Source organism: Drosophila busckii, chromosome 2L, assembly GCF_011750605.1.
Source record: "Drosophila busckii strain San Diego stock center, stock number 13000-0081.31 chromosome 2L, ASM1175060v1, whole genome shotgun sequence".
Taxonomy (NCBI): Eukaryota; Metazoa; Arthropoda; class Insecta; order Diptera; family Drosophilidae; genus Drosophila; species Drosophila busckii.
In genome coordinates, this window is record NC_046604.1 from 13,962,857 (window position 1) to 13,986,862 (window position 24,006).

Genomic DNA, 24,006 nt, shown 5'->3' on the forward strand with positions numbered 1-24,006 from the left:
CAACTACCCTTCTATGAAATCATGGAGTAAAACCTTCTGGCTCGCCCCTTTGTCTACAGCGTCTCGTTCCTTGCTTCTTAATAATATAAATTTCAAATTAAAAATGCGTCTTTTTGTAATATTAAAATACATTATGTTTATTTGTTTTTGTTCATAAAAATTTGTAAAATCTTAGCCTAACAACTTATTAATCTCACAGAGGTACAATGAAATGTTGAGCATACACTTAACGAAACGTAATAATAATACAAAGATGTTCAAAATGCTGAGTAATACTAGTTAAAAAAAAGCATTGGTACAGTTGTTTTGTTGGAATCTTAAGTTTAAGAATGTTTAAAAGTTCAGGCGCTTGAGTGAATTCTTGCGTATGAGCTTGGAATCAATTTTTTTCTGTGAACGCTTGGGCGGCGTCAGCTGTTCACGCTCAGCTGGTTGCAGCAGCTTCGAGGGTGTGCCTAGCTCGCTAACCAGACACTTTGATCCAGGATGTGGTGCACAACAGCAGTGCAGGCAGAAGCGAAACTTGCAAGCGAAACTGGTGCATTCACCAAACTTTTGTGCGCGTTCGGGCTTAAGCTGATCCAGTGAATGGAAACGTAGCAGCGCTGGTGCCTTCTGTACTGGCGCACTGTAGCTAAACTGATGTGGTAATGTTTGCGAAAGTGCGGTTGGCTGTGGTGTCCAGCATGCAGCTGCTGAAGCGGGCGCTTGACTGCAATATACTTTGCTAGCCTTCCCACAGCGTGGACACTTGATGCGTTGTATTTGCTCCACCAAGGATTGCTGCTCCTCCAGCTGCTGCTGTGACGACATGTGCTGCGGCGTCTGATTTGGTGTTATGGCATTGAATGCTCTTAATGGCACAAGGTTTTTGGTGATTTTATTGAGCATGCAAGCGCGTTTAGCTGCTTGCCAGTTCTCCTTGCTAAGACTCTGTTTATATCGATATTGATGCAGTCGTTCCTGCGGCTGCTTACACTTGTAAACAGCCTGTGCCCAGCGTGTAGAGACTCGCGTCATTAGATCCAGCATGCGCGCGTCTAGGTGTTGCAGTATACACTCCAGTGCTGGCAGAGTATTGCTCAACATGCCCACAATGTCCAGTTTCTCCAGACCATTGTAGTATTTGGTACGACAGTGTCGTTCCGCTACGGGAAACAATTGCTTTTTGGATTTCTTCGGACTGCTATGTGGAGGCAACAGCTGCGGCTTGCGTCGCTTGTTGCGTTGCGGCGATACCAACTCAACATCTGTGTCCGCTGGCGTCTGGCCCCAGAACGTCTGGCTTCCTGGTGTCCTATAATCAGTCTTTGTGTTGTGCGTAATTTGTGTTGAGTTTGCTGCATTGCGACAGTTTTCACTTTCGCTGTCAGCGTCGAATAAATAAAATGGCGCCGATGCGGTTGAATTGTGCAGCGCTTGAAAGGACAAATAGCCTGATTCGTCCATAACATGATCTGTATCAAACGAGCACAAATGCTTCAGCGATCTTTGCTGTTTGTGTGCACTCATTTTGTACGAAATGAATGCCTTTCAAAAGGCAATTTATAAACTTTACATTTGTTTCCTTGTTGTTTAGCGTCGTTTGCGATTTTTGTAGTGTTGTCAAATGTATCGCGAGCTTGTTTTAGTATTGTGATTCTAGCAGTTTTCTCGCTGGACATGGCTATTTACATCTTATGATACTGTGGCAACACTGGTGAAACATCGTATATCTTGCTCGCACAATTGCTCAGGCGAGCATTTGAGTCGAACTCCAACCTTGAGACTCTGACCTCTCGCTCGCTCATTTCTTGCTGCCCTGCTCTCAAAATTCACAAATCCCAATTGGACTTTTCCGCTATTTTTGTTCATTCAAAAAAAGACGCGCTTGTGTTCAATGTAAGTAGCGGGTGATTTTCCTAAAATGACGTAAATCAATGGATTATAGAACAAAAAACCATGGATATGCTAAAAATTGTGTATGGTGTGAAAGTGTTTAGTAAATTACTTACATAATTTATGATCACAAGTGTAAAAGTGTTATTTGCAAATGAATGTCAATAATTTTTGGGGGTTGTTTAGCGTTACATAAACGTGTGACCTTATACATATACAATTGTATATTCACACATACATACATATGCACATACGTATGTAGATATAATAATAACGTGTATATAATAGTTTGTTAATCATAAAATGACATTGAAAATCTTCATTTATGTACATAAACCATAATCTTTTAAGGAAATTTATAATTGGCATTGAATGATTACATGATAGTGGGCAAAACTGAGAGCGAGATCATTGCCGTCTCGCTCGTGCGCCTTTGCAAAATATGTACATAGTGTGTCATAGCATTTCTGGGAATTTTAATAGCTCTTCGACGCCACGTGGTCGTTAAACCAGTTATAATTACTTTGGCCAATATTGCCTTTTTGCTATGCTCAAGTAAAGATATCCAAGTAAATTGTATCAAATCAGGACAGGTTATGTAACACAGCTCCCATTACTCTCGCGCCACCTACTCTCACGCATAGACAGCTGCACACATACAAACAAACACAGCTATTGGCCACCTTCCAATGCACTTTCTTTAAAGAAAAAAAAGTGGGTCTCTAATCTCGTCAAGGCCGCAGCTATCTGACATTGTCGACTCTCTCTCTCGCACACTCTTTGTATGCAATTGTATGCGTGTGCATGTAACGGAGCTTTACGCCAGCAATTAAAAATTCAAGTTCAGAATTCAATGCAATGCTATAACATGCAATCTAATGAGTTGAAAAAGCCCGACAATTTTTTATTGACCCTGAGACTGTGTCAACAACTAACTGGAGTTTAAGCCTGTTGCTGGGCGGTAGCAAAAAAATCTGACGCAAATAATCCAAACGAGAAGCAATAGCAAAGCGAGAACGTAGGTGACGACAACATGTGACTTGATCGTGTGTCTGTGTGTGTGAGTGTCTGGTGACGTTGCTGAGAGATATTCGTTTAATGAACTTTGTGCGCGTGTGTGGAGAGAGCTTTGGGGCGCATTCCGTTAGGTAACTAAGTGTTTTTATTAATCAGGTGCATTACTAGTATTGGGTGGGCGTTCTTATCGTAGTTAGTTAACCTTCGCATAGCGGTAAATTTGATTAGAGTTAGAGATAAAAGTCGCGCATGTTGGCTGCAGTTTATTAATTGTTTATGTAACAGAGCTTTTAGTTTTTCGCAAGTTATTAATTTTTTTTTCGCATTCTCTTTACAGTCGAGTCGGTGTTAACACATCTAATACATATTAACGACAATGGGTGTACCAGCTGGTGATGTTGAGAAGGGCAAGAAGCTGTTCGTGCAGCGTTGCGCGCAGTGCCACACCGTTGAGGCTGGTGGCAAGCACAAGGTGGGCCCCAACCTACACGGTCTGATCGGTCGCAAGACTGGCCAGGCTGCCGGCTTCGCCTATACAGATGCCAACAAGGCTAAGGGCATCACCTGGAATGAGGATACTCTCTTCGAGTACCTCGAGAACCCCAAGAAGTACATCCCCGGCACCAAGATGATCTTCGCCGGTTTGAAAAAGCCCAATGAGCGTGGCGATCTGATTGCCTACCTGAAGGCAGCCACCAAGTAAATGAAGTGCACGCTGCTTCATTAATTCCTAGCACCACCTTAGCAGCCGTAGACTTTGGTATTACGCCCATTATGCAATTAATGGGGGCGTGTCGCTGCCGATGGGCATGTGTTCAGGTCTCAACAGCAACAGAATACAAAACTTAAAACTACAGTTATGTTAATTATAAAGTTTAAATAGGACAATTATATTATTTAATTTAAACAAAAGTGGAAATAATTTAAACCCAAAAAACATAATGACGAACACAGAAAACAAATAATTAAATAATAATAACAACAACAACAAAAACAACAATCTATTGTCTTTAAATTCATTTATAATTGGGAAATTGCTTTAAAGCTTTTAAAAGCTCTCTACTTGGCTAGATCCTGGATTCTGAACTTAGCCTTTATTTAGTTTAAATAAAATAAAAAAGTAGTCGTATATATACCACATATGCCAATACATTTAAAGTTTTGGCTAGCTTTTATTTATGAATACATTATTGTATTTTTTACATTCAAAAATTTTATCGTACAATTTTAATAACAATTTAATGCATATGAAGTTATTATTATTATTTGTTTTTAAAAGTACTTGCAATTGCATTTCACAAAGCTTAATAACATTTAATAATATTGCAGTTATTTCTTACATTTTGATTTACTGAAAAGAAATACTTTGATTGGTTTTTGTTTTTCTTTTTTATATAAGCGCCGTTGTTAAGACATATAATACAAATTTACTATTTTAGGTGTGCAGAAACTGTGAGACAAACTCTGTACAGCGGCGCATAAAAGTTATAGCAACAATAATAACAACAAAACATAAACAATAATATATATATATATATATGTATTTACTCTCGCCCGCTTGCTCTAAATATTCTCTCGCTAAAAGAGCACAAAGTAAAAAATTTGTTTTCGAACGGAACTTAGTTTAATATTAGGAAAAAAACACATGCGTTAAGCAAGAAGAAAACGATGGTTGTGTGTGTGTGGGAAGATGGAGGCAGGAGCAGACCAAGATGTCGTCCAACCTCTTATTGTTAGTTAAGTGTTAAGGGCGGCTGGCGATGCTCTGGCTAATGATTGAACATGCTTTTAGGCCTTGCCAGCAATGGGCGCTGAGCCTTGTTTTTGGTTCTCGTTATCCTTCTCCAGTTGCTTGCCAAGATATTCCCTGATGAAAACAGAAAACAAATAATTTTGACTTAATAGCTTGACAAATTTTGATAAATCTATAAAGGCTGCTCATGAGAATGCAAGATCGTGTGCGTATCCAGCGGTACCTGAGTAATAGATGGGGGCGACTTGAGGTGGATCAGTAGATAAAGCCATACTAACCAATTGTGTACCATCAGTTTCTGAACAGCCAGCAATGCCTCATAGCGCACATTGGGATCCTCATGGCCCAAGTGCTGCATGACAATCTGTTTGCCACCCAGCTGCTCCAGCACGCTGCAAGGTAACAATTATTTATTAACTTATAGTCTGTCTGCTGAGGCCTTGTACTTACTGCTTGCCACGTGGATAGTGACGCACATACTCGCCAATGTCAAAGCAGGCGACGGACAGTATGATGGCATCTGTAGCGGTTTCCAGCAAATGCACAAGTATGCGCAACAACTCGTAGTTCTTCTCATTGAGACGCTGGGCGTTCTCGCGCCAGAACTTGGCGGACTTGTGCACGGGCGACCATTCGAGACGACCGCTGCGCACCTCCGTGGCATACTCATCGAAGGAGCTCAGATCCTGCACAGAGTTCTGCAGCTTCTCGCTCAGATACTCCACATCGGCGGTAATATCCTCATCGTCAAAGCGACGCTGCTCCAAGATGGAGAGTTGCTTCAGCACTTTGCACTGCACCATGGCAATGCAATGATCCTTGGCCACCGATGAATCCTCGGGCTTCTCAATCAGATTGCGGAAGACGGCGAGTATGATGCGCGTTACCTTCTCCTTGGCGCAATCGCTCAGTATATCAGCCAGTATGGGTATAACGCTGAACTTGTTCATCTTGGCAGCCAGCAGGGGGTTAAAGGTCAGCACCCACAGGCAGAAGATCAACTGATATTGCACCTATGAATAGAAATCGAATTTAAATTACCAAAACAATTTAGGCAATCAATTTCTAACTCACCTGGAAGTTAACACGCGTCGATAGAATGCGAATCAAGGTGCTGATGCCATCGACGGTGACAAATGCAAAGCGATACTCATCCACGCGTAGCATCATCTGGAGGCAGCGTGCCACCGATTGGATGTACTCGTTGTTCTGTGGAAATTAATTATCAGTTATTAACGTGAGTTTTTGCTAAAGACAAAGGACTTGTCGATTTGTTTTTAGTAGCACGTTAGTTATGAAAATTTATTTCTCTTCTTTTTCGCTAATTGTTGTTCACACTACGCGCTAATAGTACAACAGAAAACAGCAACAATTACTAGAGCTACATACATAATAAAAAAGGTGTGACTAAGGTGTAGGTGCGAACTACATAAAAATTAAGAAAAAACTAAAAATTATTAAAAAAAAAAACGAATTACAATTGCCTGCTTATGAGAGAGCATGTTGGCAACATTATTTTTTGTCTTATTGCTTGTGTTTGTTGTATATTAAACCGTCACCGAATTATAATTAAACCATTACCATTAAGCTTGTTTACAAATCTTTTACGTTTAGATATTTTGTTTGCTCCACTGGCGTTAACTTTATAATTAAAACATCATGAGGATTAGTCAGGGTTAGTAGAGAGACGAATTGACACACGCACACACATAGATGCGTATGCTCTACGTTTATGCGCTGTTCAAGACGTGAACTTGGTTTAGTTAATAAATATTAATTTTTAATATCCAATTGCTTAGTATATTAGCATTTTAAATTCTTGCCATCTTTTAGTCTTATAGTACAAAATCCATACCAATTGGTTTAAGAATATTTTCAATTTCAATGTTTTCACTGCATAAACGTTACACTTGCATCATATTTGTGTTTGTATGTGTGTGTATCTGTGTTTTTTGTATGTGTATCTGTCTGTGTTCTAAGTGTTCAGTGTTTTGTTGGTGTGGAGGGTAAGTAGTTATTAGATTTGTTGTGGTTTTTGAGTCGGCTGATATTTGATTTTGTTTTTTTTTTTTTGTTTTGTTTGGAATACCGGTATATGACTCTTGCCATCCTGATCAGAAGTGGCGGTGGAGCGCACCTCGCGGTAACTCTCATTGGCCAGATCGTGGCGTTGCTGCATTAGGGCCACAGAGGGACTGTACTGGTTGCCATGATGATCTTTACCATGCTGTCCATGCGAGTGCACAATAATCGTTTGCACACGCTTGGCCTGCTCGGCCTTCTCCTGCAGATATGCAGCGCTCTGAGGCGTTGGGGTTACAGTTTCAGAGGAGGACAGGGTCGCGGTCAACGTTCGGTTATTGGTGTTGTTTAAATATTGTTTGGTAAATTGCATTAAATTAAAAATAGGTACATCAAAATATTGGTTCAGAAATAGAATATATGGTAATAAAAGTGCAACAGGTACATTGGGTTTTGTTGTTGACTTGTAACTTGACATGTAACAGAAATTGCTAAATAGAACATAAATGATAGATAATCGTTGAAATTTGTGAATATTGTGTTGGGTGGTTGGTTTTTTTGTTTCGAGTGTGTTGTGGTTGACGTTTCAGTGTCTTAACAGCTGATTTATCGTGTTTAATGCAGTGATGTTTATTTAAAAGTTTTGCAATCAACAAAATTTTATTTAATTGCAATTAGAAACAAATGTAAGAATTTCGTAAAGACAAACACAAATGGTATATAAGGATAGATATGCCAATAGGTATCGCAGATAGAATTCATTTAATTACAAACAGAAATTTTCAACTAATTTGATGTGCCTAATTACAATCTCATCTTTAGAGCTTTTGCAGTAGATTATATTCTAAGCTTTAGTTCAAATATAAAAGTTTAGATCAAAGCATGCAATTATATTAGAGTTAGGCAAACTAAAGTTAATTTTATGTTTACGATTAGCATCAATTTCACCCATTGTAGTTCGAATTTATTTTGAAATAAGCCAATTATTAGAGCTGCCTAGATTTACTTTCCCAATTGGGTTCGTATGAGTATCCAATTCTTAATGTAATGTAATGTTCTATATACAAAATATGATTAGCATGCAACTACTATCAATCAAGTTTTATTTTTAACTTGAGGGATGTTGATATACTAGCTAAATAAGTTCCAATCAATCACTATCAACATCCCGAATCATACGAATGATAAAACTATCATGCTGCATGCTATTTTATATACGTGATGATTCCTTAATGCACCTGACTAGAATATAAGAAATGACTACATTAACTATAATACTTACATTGATGCCCAACTGATCCTTCAGGAACTGCAAGTAGAAGTTCAAGTCTGCCTTGGGCATGGTCTCATGACCCCAGCACGCGAATTTGGCCAAAATACGAGATGCCATGTTGACAATGAAGCCATCCTGACGATTCAGCAGATTGAGGAATGGACCCCAGACACATTGCTTAAACTTGCCAGAGGTTTCGTGGAAAAGATCCACGCGTGCACGATCCTCCTGCAGCAAATCATCGAGCAGCACCAGTATGTATTGAATGGTCGAGTCCTTGGATAAATGCGAGACAAGATTCAGCAGCGTCTTCACTGCCTGTGTAGGATTCTCAGTCAGAAAAGCGGAGCGTTGCTTGTCTAGCGCACTGATGGCCTGATAATCCTCCTGGCTTATCATCTGCGACTGCATATACGATGCCCATGTAATAGTACGGCTACGTATATCGGCTGCCTGCTGCTGCAACACCGAGGTGGCAGCAATCATATCTGCGTAAGCGAAAACATTTGCAGTTAAAGTTATTATCTTGTCTCGGTCTCGGGGGTGCGTCTGCTAAATTGCCAGACGTTCGATTTTTCACACAGGTCAGCTGCTTTGCTCTTACCAATGTTTTCCTCGGGCAAATAAAGTGCGGTGGTCATTTTGCTGGCTGTTTAACGGTGTTTCGAGTGGTACACAATAAGGGTGCTGCGCGCTGGGTGCACACAATTTCAAGCAGAATATCTAGCAAGAAAATATATTTAAATTACGAGTGTCTTTTCACACTTAATGCGACAGTACCGAAATTCAGCTGACTGGTCTTGTGACTTATTCGATATTACATGAAAAGCAATCGAGTGGTCGCACACTTTCGATAGTGTTGCTATCAGCTGAAGTTATTATCGACTTCATTTCATTGCAGAGAGTAACGCTTTAGAGTATTTTTATTAAATTGTAGTTGTAGCAGACGAACTATCTTTCCACTCAGCACTATTCAACAAAACTTTGCTTGCTGTACATGGACTGCATGAAGATTCAATGAAAGGAATGTTAATTGTTGCAGCTTTTGGAAACTAAATATTTTATAGCAGAAATTGCTCACCGATAGAATTGGTCAAAGCGCGGACACGATACCATTGCAATTCGAAACTGTCATCCAACATGGTATGTACTTGTTATCCAGATTTTAGTATTTAATTGTAACGGAAATTTAAACATCAAATTGCAATCTTACTACACTTACATTTATAGCGTAAAATGTATTAATACTTCTGTGAGCCTTATAGGCAGTTTAGTTTTCTAATGCAAATATATAGGGTAGATTGATGTAATGAAAAATAGCAATTTGGTCAAATAATTAGTGGAATTGATATAACTTATGGTAGACACTGACTAGTATATGCAACAAATTTTGTAAACAACGCGTGCCACACTCAAGACTGAGTTAACTCCATCGCTTCAAGTGCTCTAATTGTTTCCCGCGTCTTTGACATCGGAAGCGACGGCTGCAGTAATTAACATCGTCAGCTACGCCCAAGACGCAAAGTTGAAAATTCAATAAGTCGGGGTCAAAATGTAAACTGGCTTTAATTGCTCATACGCAGCGCTGACTGGCGGTGAATGAATCAGAAACACTTCCCGCGTGTACTTCAAAACATTTACGTATGCTTCTTAAGCTAAGCGGACAAATTAGAAATTATGCAAAGTGCGACTTATTGTAATGCAAAAAACCTTTAATTGTAACTTAGTTGGTGTGGCCCCAATTACAGCAGCGCTATGTTGTTCAAAGGGCTTAATTAGGCAATTAATAAATAATCTTTTTAAACTCAAGCGCCGAACGCGCTTTGCTGGTGTTAAGTTACAGAAATTCGATCCGTAGTTTTGTGTATGGCCTTAACCCTACTGCACTACTGCTCATGAAATAATAAATTAATAATTGTTTATTTATTGCTTAAATAGCGAGCCTATGTAATTGTATATTGCTCGCTTATGCTGAAGCATTTGATTTTTTAAATTACAACTTAACAGCATGGGAATCGAAACTCTCTTAGCAGTCTTTACTGTAAGACTATAGTCTTACCCTTACAATTCGAGCTGCGCTCACTCTCACTGCGGGCGGCTCTCCGAGGCAGGTTATTAGTCACATTGGTGTGGGCGCTTCATTTTCGTTTTGACGCTCGAGAGGAACGGTTGCGCCGGTCGATAGCTGCGCACGTTCAACGCGAAGGCACACAGATACAAAGTGAAGTGAAGTGCGCGTGTGTGTGTGTGACAGTTGTTGGTAACACAGCGACGACTCTCATGAAAGCCAGTTCGGTGTGAGCGCGCGCGTTTATCTGTGTGAGTGTTAACAAAGCCAAATGCGTATACATGTCTGGCTGTTATTGGTATTAGTATGTGTGCGTGTGTGTGTGAGCATAGCTGTGGCTGCTTTGGCTTCTTGACTCTCGTCACTGCTTAGGCCTGGCTCAAAACTCAAAACGGTCATTTCTGAAGCATTTTGTTTTTTTCTCAGCGTGTTTTGTGAGCGTTAAAATTTGTTATTTTTTCGGGGCGTTGGCGCACGTAATGCAAAGAAAGTTAACAATTGGTGACATGAATGCGTAAAATACGTAAAGATTAGATTGTGTGCGTAAAGACCAACAAATTGTAATAATATTAACAACGAAACGCAACAAGTGACGACGTCATCAATTGGAGCATAACTGTAAAGCCAGTGATATATCTAAAAGCAATAGCAACAGCTTCCATTCAGTGGGCCAAGAACGCAGCTCCAACTAAACACACACACACACACACACATAGATACACATACAGACACACCTGCATGCTCTTCACTTTCGACGTTATCGTAGCATATTTGATTGTGTGTGCTTTGTTTGCTTAATGATTGCGAAAACAAAAAAAAAATATAACTAACCAAAATGCTTGAGCAATAGAGATTTGTGATTCATGCAACAACAACAACAATTAAACACATATACACACGTGAAACTTGATATGAGAATTCCCGTAAAGAACGTTGCAAAAGGGTGACAACAACCTTTAAAAATTGTTGTTTATGTTTCTTTTATTTTTTGTGCAGGCGTTTGCATTTCCGTTAAATTAAAAATTGCGAAAAAAAATAAGCTTAAAGGGCTGTAACTTGAGGCGTCTGTGTTAGCAGGTTAATGCACCTTATAAAACAGATGCACACACATACATACATATATTGCAACAACGCTTGCAACGTGTCTGTGTGTCTGAGTAAGTCCTTGAGCCAGTTTGCATGACGTTGACGTCGTCGTCGTCGGCTTTGTAATCAAATATCAAAAGTGCAACTCACATTAAACGTTTGCTTGTTGTTGCTTTGTTGTAATACAAAAAAAAACGAAACACCTGCAAATTGTTTACTTCAATTCCCAATATGGGGTGTGTGTGCGTTTGACTGTACTTTTCATAGGGAATAATAAATACATACATACAATTAGTTGTGGGAATGACCGGAAGTATGACGAACCCTAGCAACGGGGCTAAGAGCATGTAGCAATTTGCAAAATACACTTAACAAAATTTGCTTGCAACGTATGCGCTAAAAATTAAAGAAATATATTTAAAATATACAAACTCAAGCCAATTTGATGTCAAATTGAGTTTTGAAATCAAAGCAGCTTTAACTGTATATGAATTACAATATATAGTTTTATATTTATCTTGTTCAGCGCTTGTTTGTTTTAATTTCGGTTAAAAGCAATTTGGGAATTGAGTAAAAGATTAATAATCTTAATGGTACAATGTTTGACCTTAGGGAATATAAATCAATAAACAGTGTAAATTGATAAGAACACAGTGATATGGAATAATTTCAGCTAACAGAAAATATTACAAGAAGCTCGCACCTAAAGTTGGGCGCCATTCAATTCTCTACACAATTTAAATAGCGAATTGTTAATGTAAAAATTTCAACAATTTGTTAACTCTAAGTTACTCATTATTGGGTGTTAACAATCTGGAAGTTAATTGGATTTAACAATTGAAGCAATTACTGCATTGCCAACATTTGTTTCCATAAACAATGGAGGAGTAGCTAATGCATTTGACTTCAATTTGAAATAACGCTCAAAACGCAATTCAACTTGAAGTTTTATGCTGTAACTTTATTTTTAGCGCATTTTTATATATAATTTTTTTTTCTATGGCGACTGAGAAAACGGGTTTGTCGGTCGCCTGGTCTAACACAATATGCAAACATTCCTATATAAATATATATACGTAACTAAGCCAAACGTAATGTAAGAAACCAGTTTGGTCACTCTTACTCCAAGCCATGAGCTTTAGGCTTGTTAATAAGCAGCATAAACAAATCTAAAAGTAAACAAATATAACTATATTTAATTATAAACAAATTCAGTTGCAGTTCAAAATGACGCACAAATTTAAATATCGTGATAAACTAAAATGTCTAAGCGGCTTGCTGTTACTTTTGTTGCTGCCCTCGCTGGCAAATGCACAAACGCGTGATCCACGTTTCTATTCACGTGTCGGCGTTGACTATCAGTGGCCCAGTCCCGGTGATCCCGACTACAGGTAAGTGGCTGCCTTTCGAAATTTAGCTGACCTGCTTCTTTAATTTATATTTATTTTTTTTTGCAGAACTTATACATTCAACGATCGGCGCTATGGACACTATCAGCCAAATGGCTATGGCGCCAATTATCCAGGCAGAAATCCACCTGGACAATATCCGCAGGGCATGCCCAATGAAGATCGCTTTCGCTTTGATCCGGTAATTTAATTAAATTGACACTAGGTTCACTTCAATTAAGCCAGCTGACCCCAAAAGTCATAGAACATAACGCAAACGAACAATAAGCAACCATTGAGCTTAGCTTCTGAATCATCTGTGCAACATCTTTCACTCTTAATATATCAAAGCAATAATCTTAATTAAGTTTTCATGCGTTCGAAGGCGACATAATCAATTACACATGTTTATTCCCCATGTGCGCCTACGACAACTGTAATAATCGTAAATAGTTCAAGAAACCAAGCGCAACATTCTGTGCACTTACAGAAAATTTTCAAACATTAGCTGAAAAATCATTATCGAATATCAAAAGAGCAAAGGAAAAGTTCAAATTTGATGAATATCACACTACAGCTTTTTAGAAATTAAATTTTAATTAATATTTAACTTATGAAAAGCTTAAATATTTCTAATATCAAGCAAAAAGTTTTATAAATTATATTTAAAATAATATTTGATTTTAAAGTTAAACAAGTGCTTGAGATTTTTCCGATGTTAATACTTTGCTATTTAATCTGATAACAGATCAGTTTGGATATTTCTTATTGTTATTAATACTAATATTATAATTATTTTATTTAATTAAAATTCACAGAATGATCCAAATGCGCGCACACCCTTTCCAGGCGTCTTGGCGGGCTGGCGAGAGGATCTGCAGGGCAAGCAGCGACGCGATTCGTTGACGCTGGAACGGGATGTGTTTGTGACTACCAACTATGGTCAGGTGCAGGGCTTCAAGGTGTACATGTATGACAATCCCGATCCGAAATCATTTTACCGGCCCTATCACTCGACGGTGGATCGCGTTATGGGCGAATGCTCCGTATTCTTAGGCATTCCATATGCCATGCCGCCCACATTCGAAGGACGCTTCAAGCCACCCAGAGTGCATCGTGGCTGGCAACTGTTGCAAGCAGTGGACTTTGGTCCGGCTTGTCCACAGCCCGTGCGTTATACGGGCGCTACCAAAGGCGTCATGGATATGGACGAGGACTGTCTATATCTTAATGTGTATTCACCCAAGGTAAGCTTGAAAGTTAAGGTTGGCAGAGCAACTAAATTAATTAAACTATTTGCAGACTGGCGCTGGCGTAGCTCAAAAGTATCCCGTTATGGTTTACATACACGGCGGCGAATTTGTGCGTGGCGCCTCCAACTTGTTCCAGGGCCACATACTCGCCTCGTTCTACGATGTGGTAGTGGTGACGCTTAACTATCGCCTTGGGGCTTTGGGTTTTCTCTCCACTGCGGATGAGAACTCGCCTGGCAACTACGGCATACTGGATCAGGCGATGGCGCTGAAGTGGGTGCATGACAACATTGAGTTCTTCAATGGCGATCGCGACTCCATCACATTGTTTGGCCCGGGCGCAGGCGCTGCCTCAGCTGGGCTGCTTATGGTGGCGCCACAGACGCGTCATATTGTCAAGCGGGTTATAGCGCAGTCCGGCTCGCCGCTGGCAGATTGGGCGCTCATACAAGACAAGTATAGAGCGCAGAACACGAGCCGTGTGCTGGGTCAGGTGCTGGGCTGCTCCATAGACTCATCTTGGAAGCTTGTCAACTGTTTGCGCACTGGACGCAGCTTCTATGAGCTGGGCAATGCAGAGTTCTCGCCGCAGGTGGGCAGCTTTCCCTGGGGCCCGGTGCTGGATCATAACTTTACGCTGCCTGGCGATGATTGGTACGAGGGCTGGCGCTCCAAGGACTGGCGCTTCCTCAGCCAAACGCCAGAGACTCTTATACGCGCCGGACGCTTCAATCGCAACATACAATACATGACGGGAGTGACCACACAGGAGGCGGCGTTCTTTATTTCCCAAAACGAATCGCTGGCGCCCTACTATGAGCTCAACGAGCGTTTCTTTGAGCAAAAGCTGCGTGAGCATGTCTTCCGCTACAACTACACGCTCAATCCGAATGGTGTCTATGAAGCCATCAAGTACATGTACACCTACTGGCCAGATCCGCACAATACGACGCTCATACGCGAGCAGTACATCAATTTGCTTAGCGATCTTTACTATCGCGCTCCGGTGGATCAAATGGTTAAGCTGCTGCTGGAGCAGAAGGTGCCTGTTTATATGTATGTGCTTAACACCACCGTCGAGGCATTCAACTATCCACAGTGGCGCAAATATCCGCACGATATTGAGCATTATTTTTTGACTGGCGCGCCCTTTATGGACACCGAGTTCTTTCCCAAAAAGGAGCATCTGCAGCGCAACATGTGGACAGATAATGATCGCAATATGAGTCACTTTTTCATGCAGACCTTTAGCAACTTTGCTAGATATGGGTAAGTGCCACGCCCCCTTGCTCAATTGAAACCAACTAACTGTCTGTTCCATTTGCAGCAATCCCACTCCTCAGCAGGTGCTTGGCATGCACTTTCAGCGTGCTTACAATGGCGAAATACGCTACCTCAACATCAATACCACCTTCAACTCGTCCATACTGCTGAACTATCGCCAAACGGAGAGCGCCTTCTGGACACAGTACCTGCCCACAGTCATAGGCGTGCTGGTGCCCACATATCCGCCTACGACTGAGTACTGGTGGGAGCCCAAGGAACCGCTGCAGATTGCCTTCTGGAGCATGTCGGTCGCTTGCTTCTTTCTCATTGTGCTGGTCGTCATTTGCTGCATCATGTGGCGCAATGCCAAACGGTAAGTCTGCAGCTTGGCTTGCCAAACTTAAATTAATTGCTTAATCCTTGCGCCTGCAGCCAGTCGGATCGCTTTTATGACGAGGATGCTTTTATCAACGGCGATGGCTTGGAGCCGGACACAGATGCGCGTGGTGTGGATAATGCGCATATGGTGACCAATCATCATGCGCTGCGTTCACGCGACAATATCTACGAGTTCAGAGATTCGCCATCGAGCAAGACGCTGGCCAGCAAAGCGCAAACGGACACCACATCGCTGCGTTCTCCCAGCTCGCTGGCCATGACACAAAAGAGCGGCAGCCAGAATTCGCTCAAGTCTGGCATTTCGCTTAAGGAAACCAATGGCCATGTGCTGAAGCAGCAGCCGCCACGCTCACAGTCCAATGGCGCTGTAAGCAAATCATCGCTGCCGCCGCCTGTGGAGGAGAAGCGTTTGCTGCAGCCCATTTCCAGCACGCCCGTGCCGCAACTGCAGTCGGAGCCCACAAAGCGCACGCCCACTGTATCCGCTAGCGTAGCCAGCAGCAGTCGCAGCACCACGCCCGTGCCCTCGCAGCGCACTACAACAACAACAGTAACTGCTGCCTCGAGTGTGCAGCCCGCAGTGCAGCCAAGACGCACTCAACTGGTGGAAGGCGTGCCACAGACATCTGTCTAAGTAACCGCTCTCTAAGCGTGGGATGCGCTTAGAGAGTTAAATGCAAGCAAACAATTAGTTAAGGATCAGCCAGCACTAGCGTAAGTAGCTGCCACTTGCGCTTAAGACCAATAACTTATTATTTCTTTTTAATTACAGCAGCGTTTTGGCTGGTTGGCAGCTTTTAGTTTTTAGTGTTTGTTTTATGTTTAGTTTGTAATTAATATTTATACAGATCTGTAAGATCTCTTCACACATTTTAGTTGTATTTGTTTTTTTAACGTCGTTTATTTGTTAAGTTCGATAAACCCAACGAATACGAATCCATATCAATGACATTCCATCGCATAAGCTGCTGCCTTGCAATCGAAGGAGGCGACGCCTATGCATGTATATAACATTCTATAATTTAAGACATTGTTTCTAAATTTCTAATTTATGACAGAATCGAAAGAACAAACTGTATTTTAGTTTAAACATTTTGTATGCATTACAATATTTATAAAATTTTATTTAAGCTTATACATTTTGATTATGCTGTACGCTTTTGATTTTTAATTAAAAAATATATAAGTGCCTCTGCTAACTCGTCGTCTAGCTTAACATTAAGTGCCTTAGCAACTAGATTTTATATATGTTTTATGTGTCGCATATATAGCACAAACAATGACCATACCAATCAGTGTGAACCGTCCAATAATTTTTTATGTTTTCCATATGCAACGTGTAAATCCATTTATTGTATATGTATTGAACACATTTTGTATATAACAACTTATATGTGCGAAAACATAAGAAATACACTTAGTTTATATGTTTAATCTAATTCTTCTCATACGCATTTTACACGTAATTTGTATTTTGTCCAATCAAATATATGTAACTGTAACTGTAACTGTATATTGAACATTTGTTTCGTCTCCTATTCGTTGTCTATCGAAAATCTATAAAACTTAATTTTAGAGATACAGGGAAGCAGCAAAGACAATGTCGCGCTTGAGCAGACGTATGCCCTCGGAGAACTTATTCTCCAGATCCGTATTGCCTATGGTCTTGGAGGCCTGGCACAGCTGACGCAGCAGCTCCTCCAGCCGTCGCATGCAGCGAATAATCGAGCCCTCGAAAATGTCCGTCATCTTGCAGACGGCCAAAAAGCTGGCGCCCTTGCACCAAGCCAGCACAACATCCATCAAGAAAGGCTTGAACTTATCCACATAATTGTCCGAATCAATGTGTAGCTTGCACTCCGTGCTCACCTGAGCAATGCGGCGTGCTAGATTCTGCAGCGCACGCAACGGTCCGGAGAGCTCTGTAGCGCTCTGTGGTGCCTCATTTGACTTTTCGTCGCAAACAAAACAAGAGAGCAGCGCTACAGCCTGCGGTGGCGTCAAATCATTGAAGACGCCGTTGAATATCATTTCGGTAATCAGCAGCTCATCCGCAGAGCTCAGCTCGCAGGCTACACGGCCCTTGAACTCAATGACATCACCGGGTTTGCAGTAGCCCATGCGACGCAGCACGCGCTTGCGAAATTTGAGCTCCTCCATCTGCAGCAAACTACGCGCAGCTTTCAGTTCCATTTTGAGCCCCTGCATCTCCGTCTGCAGCTGCAGCTTCTCCATATACTTCTTATGCACGCGCTCCAGCTCCGGCGAGTTGTGTAGTGGATGCTCGTCAAGCAGCTTTTCAAACTGTGAAATAGTTTCTACAATCTGGCGAAACTCTGGCTCCTTGATGTGCATATCGTCGATGGGATGCAACACAGGTGGACCCAAGGGAAAGCGTTTCTTGGCCTCTTGTATAGTTTTTAGCACAGCGCGTCGATTGTCCGCCGTGCGCAGATCGTTGGGAAAGTAAACGCGTATGGAGCTAATCTGCGTAAGCAACGTATTCGCTACTGGCACCACCTCCATGCAGCCGCGCTCGTTGGGCGGACAAGGCTCCGTATCCCCAGTCTTAGCTGCCTCCTCGCTGACATGCAGCAGTACATCAATCACAACACTTTGTTCGCTCTTAATGAGCGGATTCTTGCGACTCTGATCCTGCTTTTTAAAGTTCAACACAATGCCCCAGTCATACTCCTGCTTGCCGGCCGAGACCTTAACCAAACGTCCAGGCTGCAAAAAGGGCACTAGGTACTGCGGCTTGGTCAGCCACTCGCGAAACCTTTTGCCATTGAAGTCCAGCTGCTCACGTATGTGATGATAGCTGGCAATGTTGTGCTCATCCTTGATGCTGAGCTTCTCCAGCTGCTGCATCTTTTGCTGCACTTGGTCATGCAGTATGGGCAGTGCTGCTTGATTTTGAAATTGATAAAAACTCCGCTCCAGCATATACTCCGGATTGATTTCCTCCACGCGCAGCAGATTTAACACCATATTATAGGTAAGATGAAAGGCAGAGTTTAAGGTATCCGCCTTGCCCTGCACTATATCTCGTCCCACCATGGGCGATACCTTTTCATCGATCATCAAAATAACAATGCCCTTGTCGTCCAGACCACGACGTCCCGCACGTCCAGCCATTTGTATATACTCGCCCGAGCTGATCCAGCGAAAGTCCTTGCCGTCGAATTTACGTGGCGCCGTAAACAAAACAGTGCGCGCCGGCATGTTCAAGCCCATGGCAAAGGTTTCGGTAGCAAAGAGCGCCTTGATGAGGCCCTCACCAAACAGAATCTCAATGGTTTCCTTCAGTATGGGCAGCAGTCCACCATGATGTATGCCTATGCCGCGACGCAGCAGCGGCAGCACATTCTCTACCTGCGGCAGTCGACGATCCTCCTCGGAGAGCACATCCATGGCATTGTTGAACACCTCGTCCACCAGCTTCTTTTCCTCCAGCGTATTAAAGTCCAGCTTGGCCATTTGCATGGCATAAATCTCACAGTCCTTCTTGCTGAACGAGAAGATAATGACCGGAGCAAAGTTGCGTTCCATAATCATCTTGACTATCTTGAAGATATTTGTTTGGCCCGAATTGTGACCTTTGATGCCACCCTTGCGTCCCTTCTGATCACCTTTGGCCGCTTCACCTGCAAGAAGTATTTAGTTTAATTAAAGATTTAAATTTAAGACAAGAATATCCACGTACCTGCATTGGCTAGCACAGCCATGGCGGTGGTAAAGTTATCCTCCTTGAACTGACCCTTCTCATCAACAATTAGATGTATGCCATCGCCGCCTGCTGGGAATATATAATGTTGCAGTGGCGTTGGACGATAATCCGTGTAGACCACATGGCAAGGCTGCTTGTGTAGATGACAAACCCACTCGGCAAACTGGCGAGCATTTGGTATGGTGGCCGATAAGAAAACATAGCGCACGTTGTCCGGCAGTAGAATAAGCGTTTCTTCCCAGACCACACCACGCTCTTTATCGCGCATATAGTGGATTTCATCGAAAATAACCCAACCGACTTCGCGCATTACCTCGCTGCCACGATAAAGCATGTTACGTAGAATTTCGGTGGTCATAATCAAGCAGGAAGCAGAAGGATTGATTGTTACATCGCCAGTTACCAAGCCAACATCCTGAAACTCATCGGTGAACTCACGGAACTTCTGATTCGACAGCGCCTTTATGGGCGTAGTGTATATAACGCGCTGCTTGGCGGCCAAGGACTTGGCTATGGCGTACTCAGCCACTACAGTCTTACCTGCTGAGGTATGAGCTGAGACGAGCACGCTCTGTGAGTTGTCTATGCAAAGTATGGCCTGCTTTTGAAAAGGATCAAGCACAAATGGATACTCTTTGGCTGGTACGCCTGTAAATGGTTGCAATGGTATATACTCCTGATCGGGATGAGCGGCTACTTCGTGTGTGCATGACTCAGGTGAGACTAACTGGTGTGTAACAATGCGCACACGCAGTTCTTCCAGCGCCATCTCATCTAACTCCTCGGTATCTGAGGCTGGCTTTTCATCTTTTATTTCAATGTCAGAATCGATTTCTTCTATGCCTTCATTCTCGGTTTCATTTGTTTTATCTGCACGTATGCGCTTCGCAGGTTCTTCTGCCGAATTTTTGTTCTTTACTGGTGTTTTCTTTTCTGCCGCTTGACGTTTTCTCGAGCATGTGCTATTGTTGTCGGTCGCTGCCTCTGCGGATTCCGTTTTTGTCGCTTGCGTTTTTTTGCTGGGTGCTGGTGTCGGTTCTGGAGCATCCTCCGGCGCCCCTTCCTCGAAGCAGTCAAATAACTCGTCTATATCCATTATACAGCGTCTTAAAGCTTTAATTTATTAAGTTTTAGAAAATTTACAAGCCGCGTTAAAAACACATGTGTAATAGTGCTGGCACAAACAGCGATGTCGTTAAGTAATGCCATGTATTCGATATATCGACGACGATATATCGTTACGCTTCACAGCCCGGTCGCTTGCTTACAATTGTACAATATCCGTGCATTTTGAAAACATATTTAAAATGAATTTGCAGACAAAAAGTTTGTGAAAAAGATTATTTTTTAATCATTTTAATATTATAATAATTTATTTGAACTTAATTTTTGCCACGACTGTAAGTTTTGCCCACTCGTTACAGCTAACTGGTAACTAAATATCGAATAATTTGACCATCCTTAGATCGGTAATTGCGGCGGCATCACAAAGAAAAAAACAATAATTATCCAAGAAAATTAAATAAGTTGCATGAAAATGGATACAGAAGAAGTCAAGCGTGGTCGAGGACGAGGCCGTGGCACTAGAGCTCGAGGTCGTGGACGCGGCCGCGGACGTGGTCGTGGCAAGAAAATTGATGAATCTAACATAGTACTGGAAACATTTGAAGCTAGCATTAGCACAACGTTGACTGTCAACAGTGGTGTACTAGAGGGCAGCCCAAGTAGCCTGGATCATGCAGAGGATGCTGTAATGCAGGAGCTTGACAAGGACAACGAAATAGAGTTGGCAGCTGCTGAGGAGCAAGCAACGCCAATTGATGACATGACACCGCCACCACTGCCACAACACCAGCAGCAGGTAGCGCCGCCTGTGCTGCCAAAACCAAGTAAGTTGCTTGTAATTTATGCAACTATTTTATTATATGCTTTTGCTTTTCGTTTGGCTTTGCAGTTGATATGGAGGCTGACATTTCGCAGTTGGAAGCGCCTACGTTTACAACACTATCGCGTGGACCGCCCGAGCCTATGCTGCGCCTTAAGTGGAATCACAAAGTTAACCTGATTGGTGAAAAAGTGCTTAATCCGATGATTCATTGCTGCGATCAGTGCGACAAGCCCATACTTGTCTATGGCCGCATGATTCCCTGCAAGCATGTCTTCTGTCTAAAATGTGCCCGTGCCGAGCCCATCAAGAACTGTCCCCGCTGCAGCGACAAAGTGCTACGCGTCGAACAATCGGGTCTGGGCACTGTGTTTATGTGCACGCATGGAGGCAGCTGTTATGGTAACACAGGATGTCGACGCACGTACCTATCGCAGCGAGACTTGCAGGCGCACATCAATCACAGACACGTAGCTCCACAGCAGCAGCCACTTCTCACCGCTGCCCCTGGTGTCGAATCTAAGCTGACGGAGTTGAGCAGCCTGGAGTTGCATAAGCAGCGCAAGGCGAGTAGTTGCTATGGCTCCTAACAATGCTCTCAGTCTAACGCTTGCCCTTGCAGCTCTCCGAGTCATCTGCCGTTGCCGCCGCTTCATCCGCAGCAGCTGCACACATGCAGCAACGCTCCGCGGCACGCAACTCGCTCACTGGCATTGGCTCCATTCTTCCGCCTGGGTCAGCCGAGCGCGCGGCGCTTCACTCAACGCACTCTACCTTAACTCAAGCCAATCTAGCGCGCATTAACAATGCCAATGCTCAGGAATGCCATCAGGGAAAGGCGTCACTACATCAAACCTTAAAAAAGGGCACGCATCAGTCTGAAACTGTGGCGGATGCCTCCTACTACAGCAGCGTGTTGGCATCCTTTGGCGAGCGCATTTGAAGCATACTCTTGGCTCCCTGCAGCAATTGTCAGCGTTACCCAATTACTATAGCTATTTGCATACCTAGATCTAAGTTACTTACTATATTGTACAAATAAACTGTTGTATGTCTAATGCAAACTTAAACAATAACTGTAAGAAATAGATAAAACCAGCAGATTCCGACTCTTGCTGTTCTACGATCTAAATGTTAGGCTCTTGTAAAAGTTTACGTAGCAAAATAGGCAAACCTTACGATATTAATAAGTTTTACAAATCAACATATTTTTATATTCTTAATATTGCCTAGATGGAAATTATATTGAAATAGCCCAATTGTTGTTATTTCAACAGAATCAAAATGTAGAACTGGACTAAAAGATTTATATTAAAAGAAGATATACAAAATATTTGTTAACAATTTGTATATTTCATCTTTAATTTTAATCATGCTGCATGCTTAGAACTTCTCTATCCATTGCTTAATGATAGCTGCCTCCTTCTCGCGCGCATCCTTAACAGATGGCGGATCGGCTGAATGGCTGGAACGCAGATCCAAGTGATGAGCGCCCTCGGGTAGAATAATCACATGCACTTCGCTATTGGGCGCCTGCAGCACACCACCCCCACTCCAGGGGTCCAATAGTCCATTAGAAAAAATAATATTGCTGGCGGCTTCCAAATTGCGTCCGCCGTAGCGCAGCACAATATCGTAGGGCTTGGGTGTGAGCTGAAATTTCTTAAAGCACTTGTCGCTATACTCCTTTAAGTTCCAGGTGCTGGTGCGATACATGGTGTCGCTGCTGTTGGCGCAGAAGGGCATAACCATCTGATTGCAGCTTTGTATATTCCAGCCATGATCATCGAAGTTGGCGGTGTCTCTTGTGTTCTTATAATCCATGCATGGGGTTGTGCCTGTGTAATTGGTGTAGACAGCCAGCGCACTGGCCATGCTGTTGATCAGCTCCGTTTCATTGGCAGCCAAATCCTTCAAATAGTAGCACAGCTGTCGCACTGGATACGCAGGCAATGGCGCCAGAAATGAGCTATTGTAGGGATAGTTTGCCATAGCTAAATTGCCATACACTTCCTCCAGATAATCGAGAAATGCCTTCAAGTCATCGGCTGTCTTAAGTGGATCGCACAAATGAAATTTGTCCGTCAACTGCAGTTTGCCTGCATCTGTGCTTGCTAGCGTCTCGAAAGCTTTCCAGGACTTGCCTATGTTGGCACTGCAGTTGGCATTGTAGGCAGTTTCAAACACAGAGGTTGTTATTCTGTTGAAAATCTCGCAAGGCGTTAGTCCTGGGAACTGCAATATAGGTGCTGATGCGGCCAGCGCACCAATTACTATATGTGGATACTTCATGCGAAACCAGGCTGCCAGCATGCCGCCGTAAGAGCCACCAAATGCAACCACCGGCAGTTCACGTCCATTGCGTAAAAATGTAATTAGCATCGCATAATCCTCTAGCGTCTGCTCCACAGTGAAGTAGGCCAAATGCTCGGGTTTGCTGGTGTTGAAGGTATCGCTACCGTAGGGCAGCGATTTGCCATAATAACGATGCTCCGCAAACACCACTACTGCATGCTCCTTTGCCGCAAGCTCCCATACAAAGCCGCTATTCTGCGCAAACCACTCAATGTCGCCTTCGTTGCCGGTATAAAAGAATATCGGCGCATCAGGATTGGTTTTGTCGACATAGCTGTCGTTGTATAAGTAGCGTATGTTGAAGCTTGTGTTGCTCAGAAAACTATAGTGATCCAGTGGCACGGTGAATTCTTTGATGGCGTATTGGAACTTCTCCTCAGCCAGTACCTTAGAGCCTGGCGCAAAAGCAAGCACCAAGAGAACACAACACAGCGCTGCGAACATTTTTCGTTTACTGAATAAAAATGATGCACAGACTATCTTTTGCCTTTGTTCAATTCTTTATTTGAGCTTATCTACTGCTCTCTCTTTCTCCAATGGCTTTGACCTTACTTATGTATATACGCTTAACTGATAACAGCCGCTTACAAACAGAGTTGTCAGGCAAGCTCAAAGTAATGAATACTTGTAGAT

General features: G+C 42.5%; 7 protein-coding genes across 13 annotated transcripts; 3 read left to right on the plus strand and 4 right to left on the minus strand.

Moving 5' to 3' along the window:
* Positions 1-145: 145 nt before the first annotated feature.
* On the minus strand, positions 146-1,512 carry LOC108603942. Its single transcript, XM_017993177.1, has one exon. The coding sequence runs from the start codon at positions 1,510-1,512 to the stop codon at positions 334-336; it is 1,179 nt and encodes a 392-aa protein (XP_017848666.1). The 3' UTR covers positions 146-333.
* Positions 1,513-1,780: 268 nt separating this feature from the next.
* On the plus strand, positions 1,781-3,742 carry LOC108596741 (cytochrome c-2). The gene is made up of 2 exons (XM_017982811.1): positions 1,781-1,881; positions 3,233-3,742. The coding sequence occupies exon 2, from the start codon at positions 3,272-3,274 to the stop codon at positions 3,596-3,598; it is 327 nt and encodes a 108-aa protein (XP_017838300.1). The 5' UTR covers positions 1,781-1,881; positions 3,233-3,271; the 3' UTR covers positions 3,599-3,742.
* Positions 3,743-4,194: 452 nt separating this feature from the next.
* On the minus strand, positions 4,195-8,813 carry LOC108607608 (V-type proton ATPase subunit H). 5 transcript variants are annotated; one of them, XM_017998515.2, is made up of 8 exons: positions 8,724-8,813; positions 8,548-8,666; positions 7,953-8,431; positions 6,738-6,950; positions 5,723-5,857; positions 5,099-5,661; positions 4,927-5,040; positions 4,195-4,762 (listed from the first exon to the last, which is right to left on the minus strand). In XM_017998515.2, exons 2-8 carry the CDS (start codon positions 8,582-8,584, stop codon positions 4,684-4,686), a joined length of 1,620 nt encoding a protein of 539 aa, XP_017854004.1. In that variant the 5' UTR covers positions 8,585-8,666; positions 8,724-8,813; the 3' UTR covers positions 4,195-4,683. The 5 variants fall into 5 exon arrangements, with proteins under 5 accessions (XP_017854004.1, XP_017854003.1, XP_017854006.1 ...); XM_017998514.2 differs by lacking the exon at positions 8,724-8,813 and having other exon boundaries at positions 8,548-8,717; XM_017998516.1 differs by lacking the exons at positions 4,195-4,762; positions 8,724-8,813 and adding an exon at positions 4,782-4,871 and having other exon boundaries at positions 4,938-5,040; positions 8,548-8,717.
* A 1,291-nt stretch (positions 8,814-10,104) lies between these two features.
* LOC108607607 (acetylcholinesterase) lies at positions 10,105-16,916 on the plus strand. Of its 3 annotated transcripts, none has more exons than XM_017998511.1 (8): positions 10,105-10,262; positions 12,313-12,488; positions 12,555-12,687; positions 13,304-13,732; positions 13,788-15,007; positions 15,066-15,377; positions 15,437-16,117; positions 16,176-16,916. In XM_017998511.1, the coding sequence occupies exons 2-7, from the start codon at positions 12,325-12,327 to the stop codon at positions 16,035-16,037; spliced, it is 2,859 nt and encodes a 952-aa protein (XP_017854000.1). In that variant the 5' UTR covers positions 10,105-10,262; positions 12,313-12,324; the 3' UTR covers positions 16,038-16,117; positions 16,176-16,916. The 3 variants fall into 3 exon arrangements, with proteins under 3 accessions (XP_017854000.1, XP_017854001.1, XP_017853999.1); XM_017998512.1 differs by lacking the exon at positions 10,105-10,262 and adding an exon at positions 10,307-10,315; XM_017998510.1 differs by lacking the exon at positions 10,105-10,262 and having other exon boundaries at positions 16,179-16,916.
* LOC108607606 (exosome RNA helicase MTR4) lies at positions 16,206-20,289 on the minus strand. The gene is made up of 2 exons (XM_017998509.1): positions 19,110-20,289; positions 16,206-19,050 (listed from the first exon to the last, which is right to left on the minus strand). The coding sequence occupies exons 1-2, from the start codon at positions 20,227-20,229 to the stop codon at positions 16,976-16,978; spliced, it is 3,195 nt and encodes a 1,064-aa protein (XP_017853998.1). The 5' UTR covers positions 20,230-20,289; the 3' UTR covers positions 16,206-16,975.
* A 266-nt stretch (positions 20,290-20,555) lies between these two features.
* Positions 20,556-21,970, plus strand: LOC108594278 (E3 ubiquitin-protein ligase Hakai). Its single transcript, XM_017979413.2, has 3 exons — positions 20,556-21,022; positions 21,088-21,584; positions 21,641-21,970. The coding sequence occupies exons 1-3, from the start codon at positions 20,665-20,667 to the stop codon at positions 21,959-21,961; spliced, it is 1,176 nt and encodes a 391-aa protein (XP_017834902.1). The 5' UTR covers positions 20,556-20,664; the 3' UTR covers positions 21,962-21,970.
* Positions 21,971-22,301: 331 nt separating this feature from the next.
* On the minus strand, positions 22,302-23,879 carry LOC108594277 (lysosomal Pro-X carboxypeptidase). Its single transcript, XM_017979411.2, has one exon. It carries the CDS (start codon positions 23,815-23,817, stop codon positions 22,402-22,404), a length of 1,416 nt encoding a protein of 471 aa, XP_017834900.1. The 5' UTR covers positions 23,818-23,879; the 3' UTR covers positions 22,302-22,401.
* Between the last annotated feature and the right edge of the window lie 127 nt (positions 23,880-24,006).

Excerpts from the sequence above, each read along its gene's own strand:
- LOC108603942 (XM_017993177.1), bottom strand. The coding sequence starts at position 1,512 with ATGAGTGCACACAAACAGCAAAGATCGCTGAAGCATTTGTGCTCGTTT.
- LOC108596741 (XM_017982811.1), top strand. The coding sequence starts at position 3,272 with ATGGGTGTACCAGCTGGTGATGTTGAGAAGGGCAAGAAGCTGTTCGTG.
- LOC108607608 (XM_017998515.2), bottom strand. The coding sequence starts at position 8,584 with ATGACCACCGCACTTTATTTGCCCGAGGAAAACATTG. Across the intron at positions 8,432-8,547 it reads TTTGCCCGAGGAAAACATTG|ATATGATTGCTGCCACCTCG; the intron begins GTAAGAGCAAAG and ends TCGCTTACGCAG. Across the intron at positions 6,951-7,952 it reads AGGATCAGTTGGGCATCAAT|AGCGCTGCATATCTGCAGGA; the intron begins GTAAGTATTATA and ends CCAACGCCTCAG.
- LOC108607607 (XM_017998511.1), top strand. The coding sequence starts at position 12,325 with ATGACGCACAAATTTAAATATCGTGATAAACTAAAATGTCTAAGCGGC. Across the intron at positions 12,489-12,554 it reads CCCGGTGATCCCGACTACAG|AACTTATACATTCAACGATC; the intron begins GTAAGTGGCTGC and ends TTTTTTTTGCAG. Across the intron at positions 15,378-15,436 it reads ATGTGGCGCAATGCCAAACG|CCAGTCGGATCGCTTTTATG; the intron begins GTAAGTCTGCAG and ends TTGCGCCTGCAG.
- LOC108607606 (XM_017998509.1), bottom strand. The coding sequence starts at position 20,229 with ATGGATATAGACGAGTTATTTGACTGCTTCGAGGAAGGGGCGCCGGAG. Across the intron at positions 19,051-19,109 it reads GGCTGTGCTAGCCAATGCAG|GTGAAGCGGCCAAAGGTGAT; the intron begins GTACGTGGATAT and ends TACTTCTTGCAG.
- LOC108594278 (XM_017979413.2), top strand. The coding sequence starts at position 20,665 with ATGAAAATGGATACAGAAGAAGTCAAGCGTGGTCGAGGACGAGGCCGT. Across the intron at positions 21,023-21,087 it reads GCCTGTGCTGCCAAAACCAA|TTGATATGGAGGCTGACATT; the intron begins GTAAGTTGCTTG and ends TTGGCTTTGCAG. Across the intron at positions 21,585-21,640 it reads AGTTGCATAAGCAGCGCAAG|CTCTCCGAGTCATCTGCCGT; the intron begins GCGAGTAGTTGC and ends TTGCCCTTGCAG.
- LOC108594277 (XM_017979411.2), bottom strand. The coding sequence starts at position 23,817 with ATGTTCGCAGCGCTGTGTTGTGTTCTCTTGGTGCTTGCTTTTGCGCCA.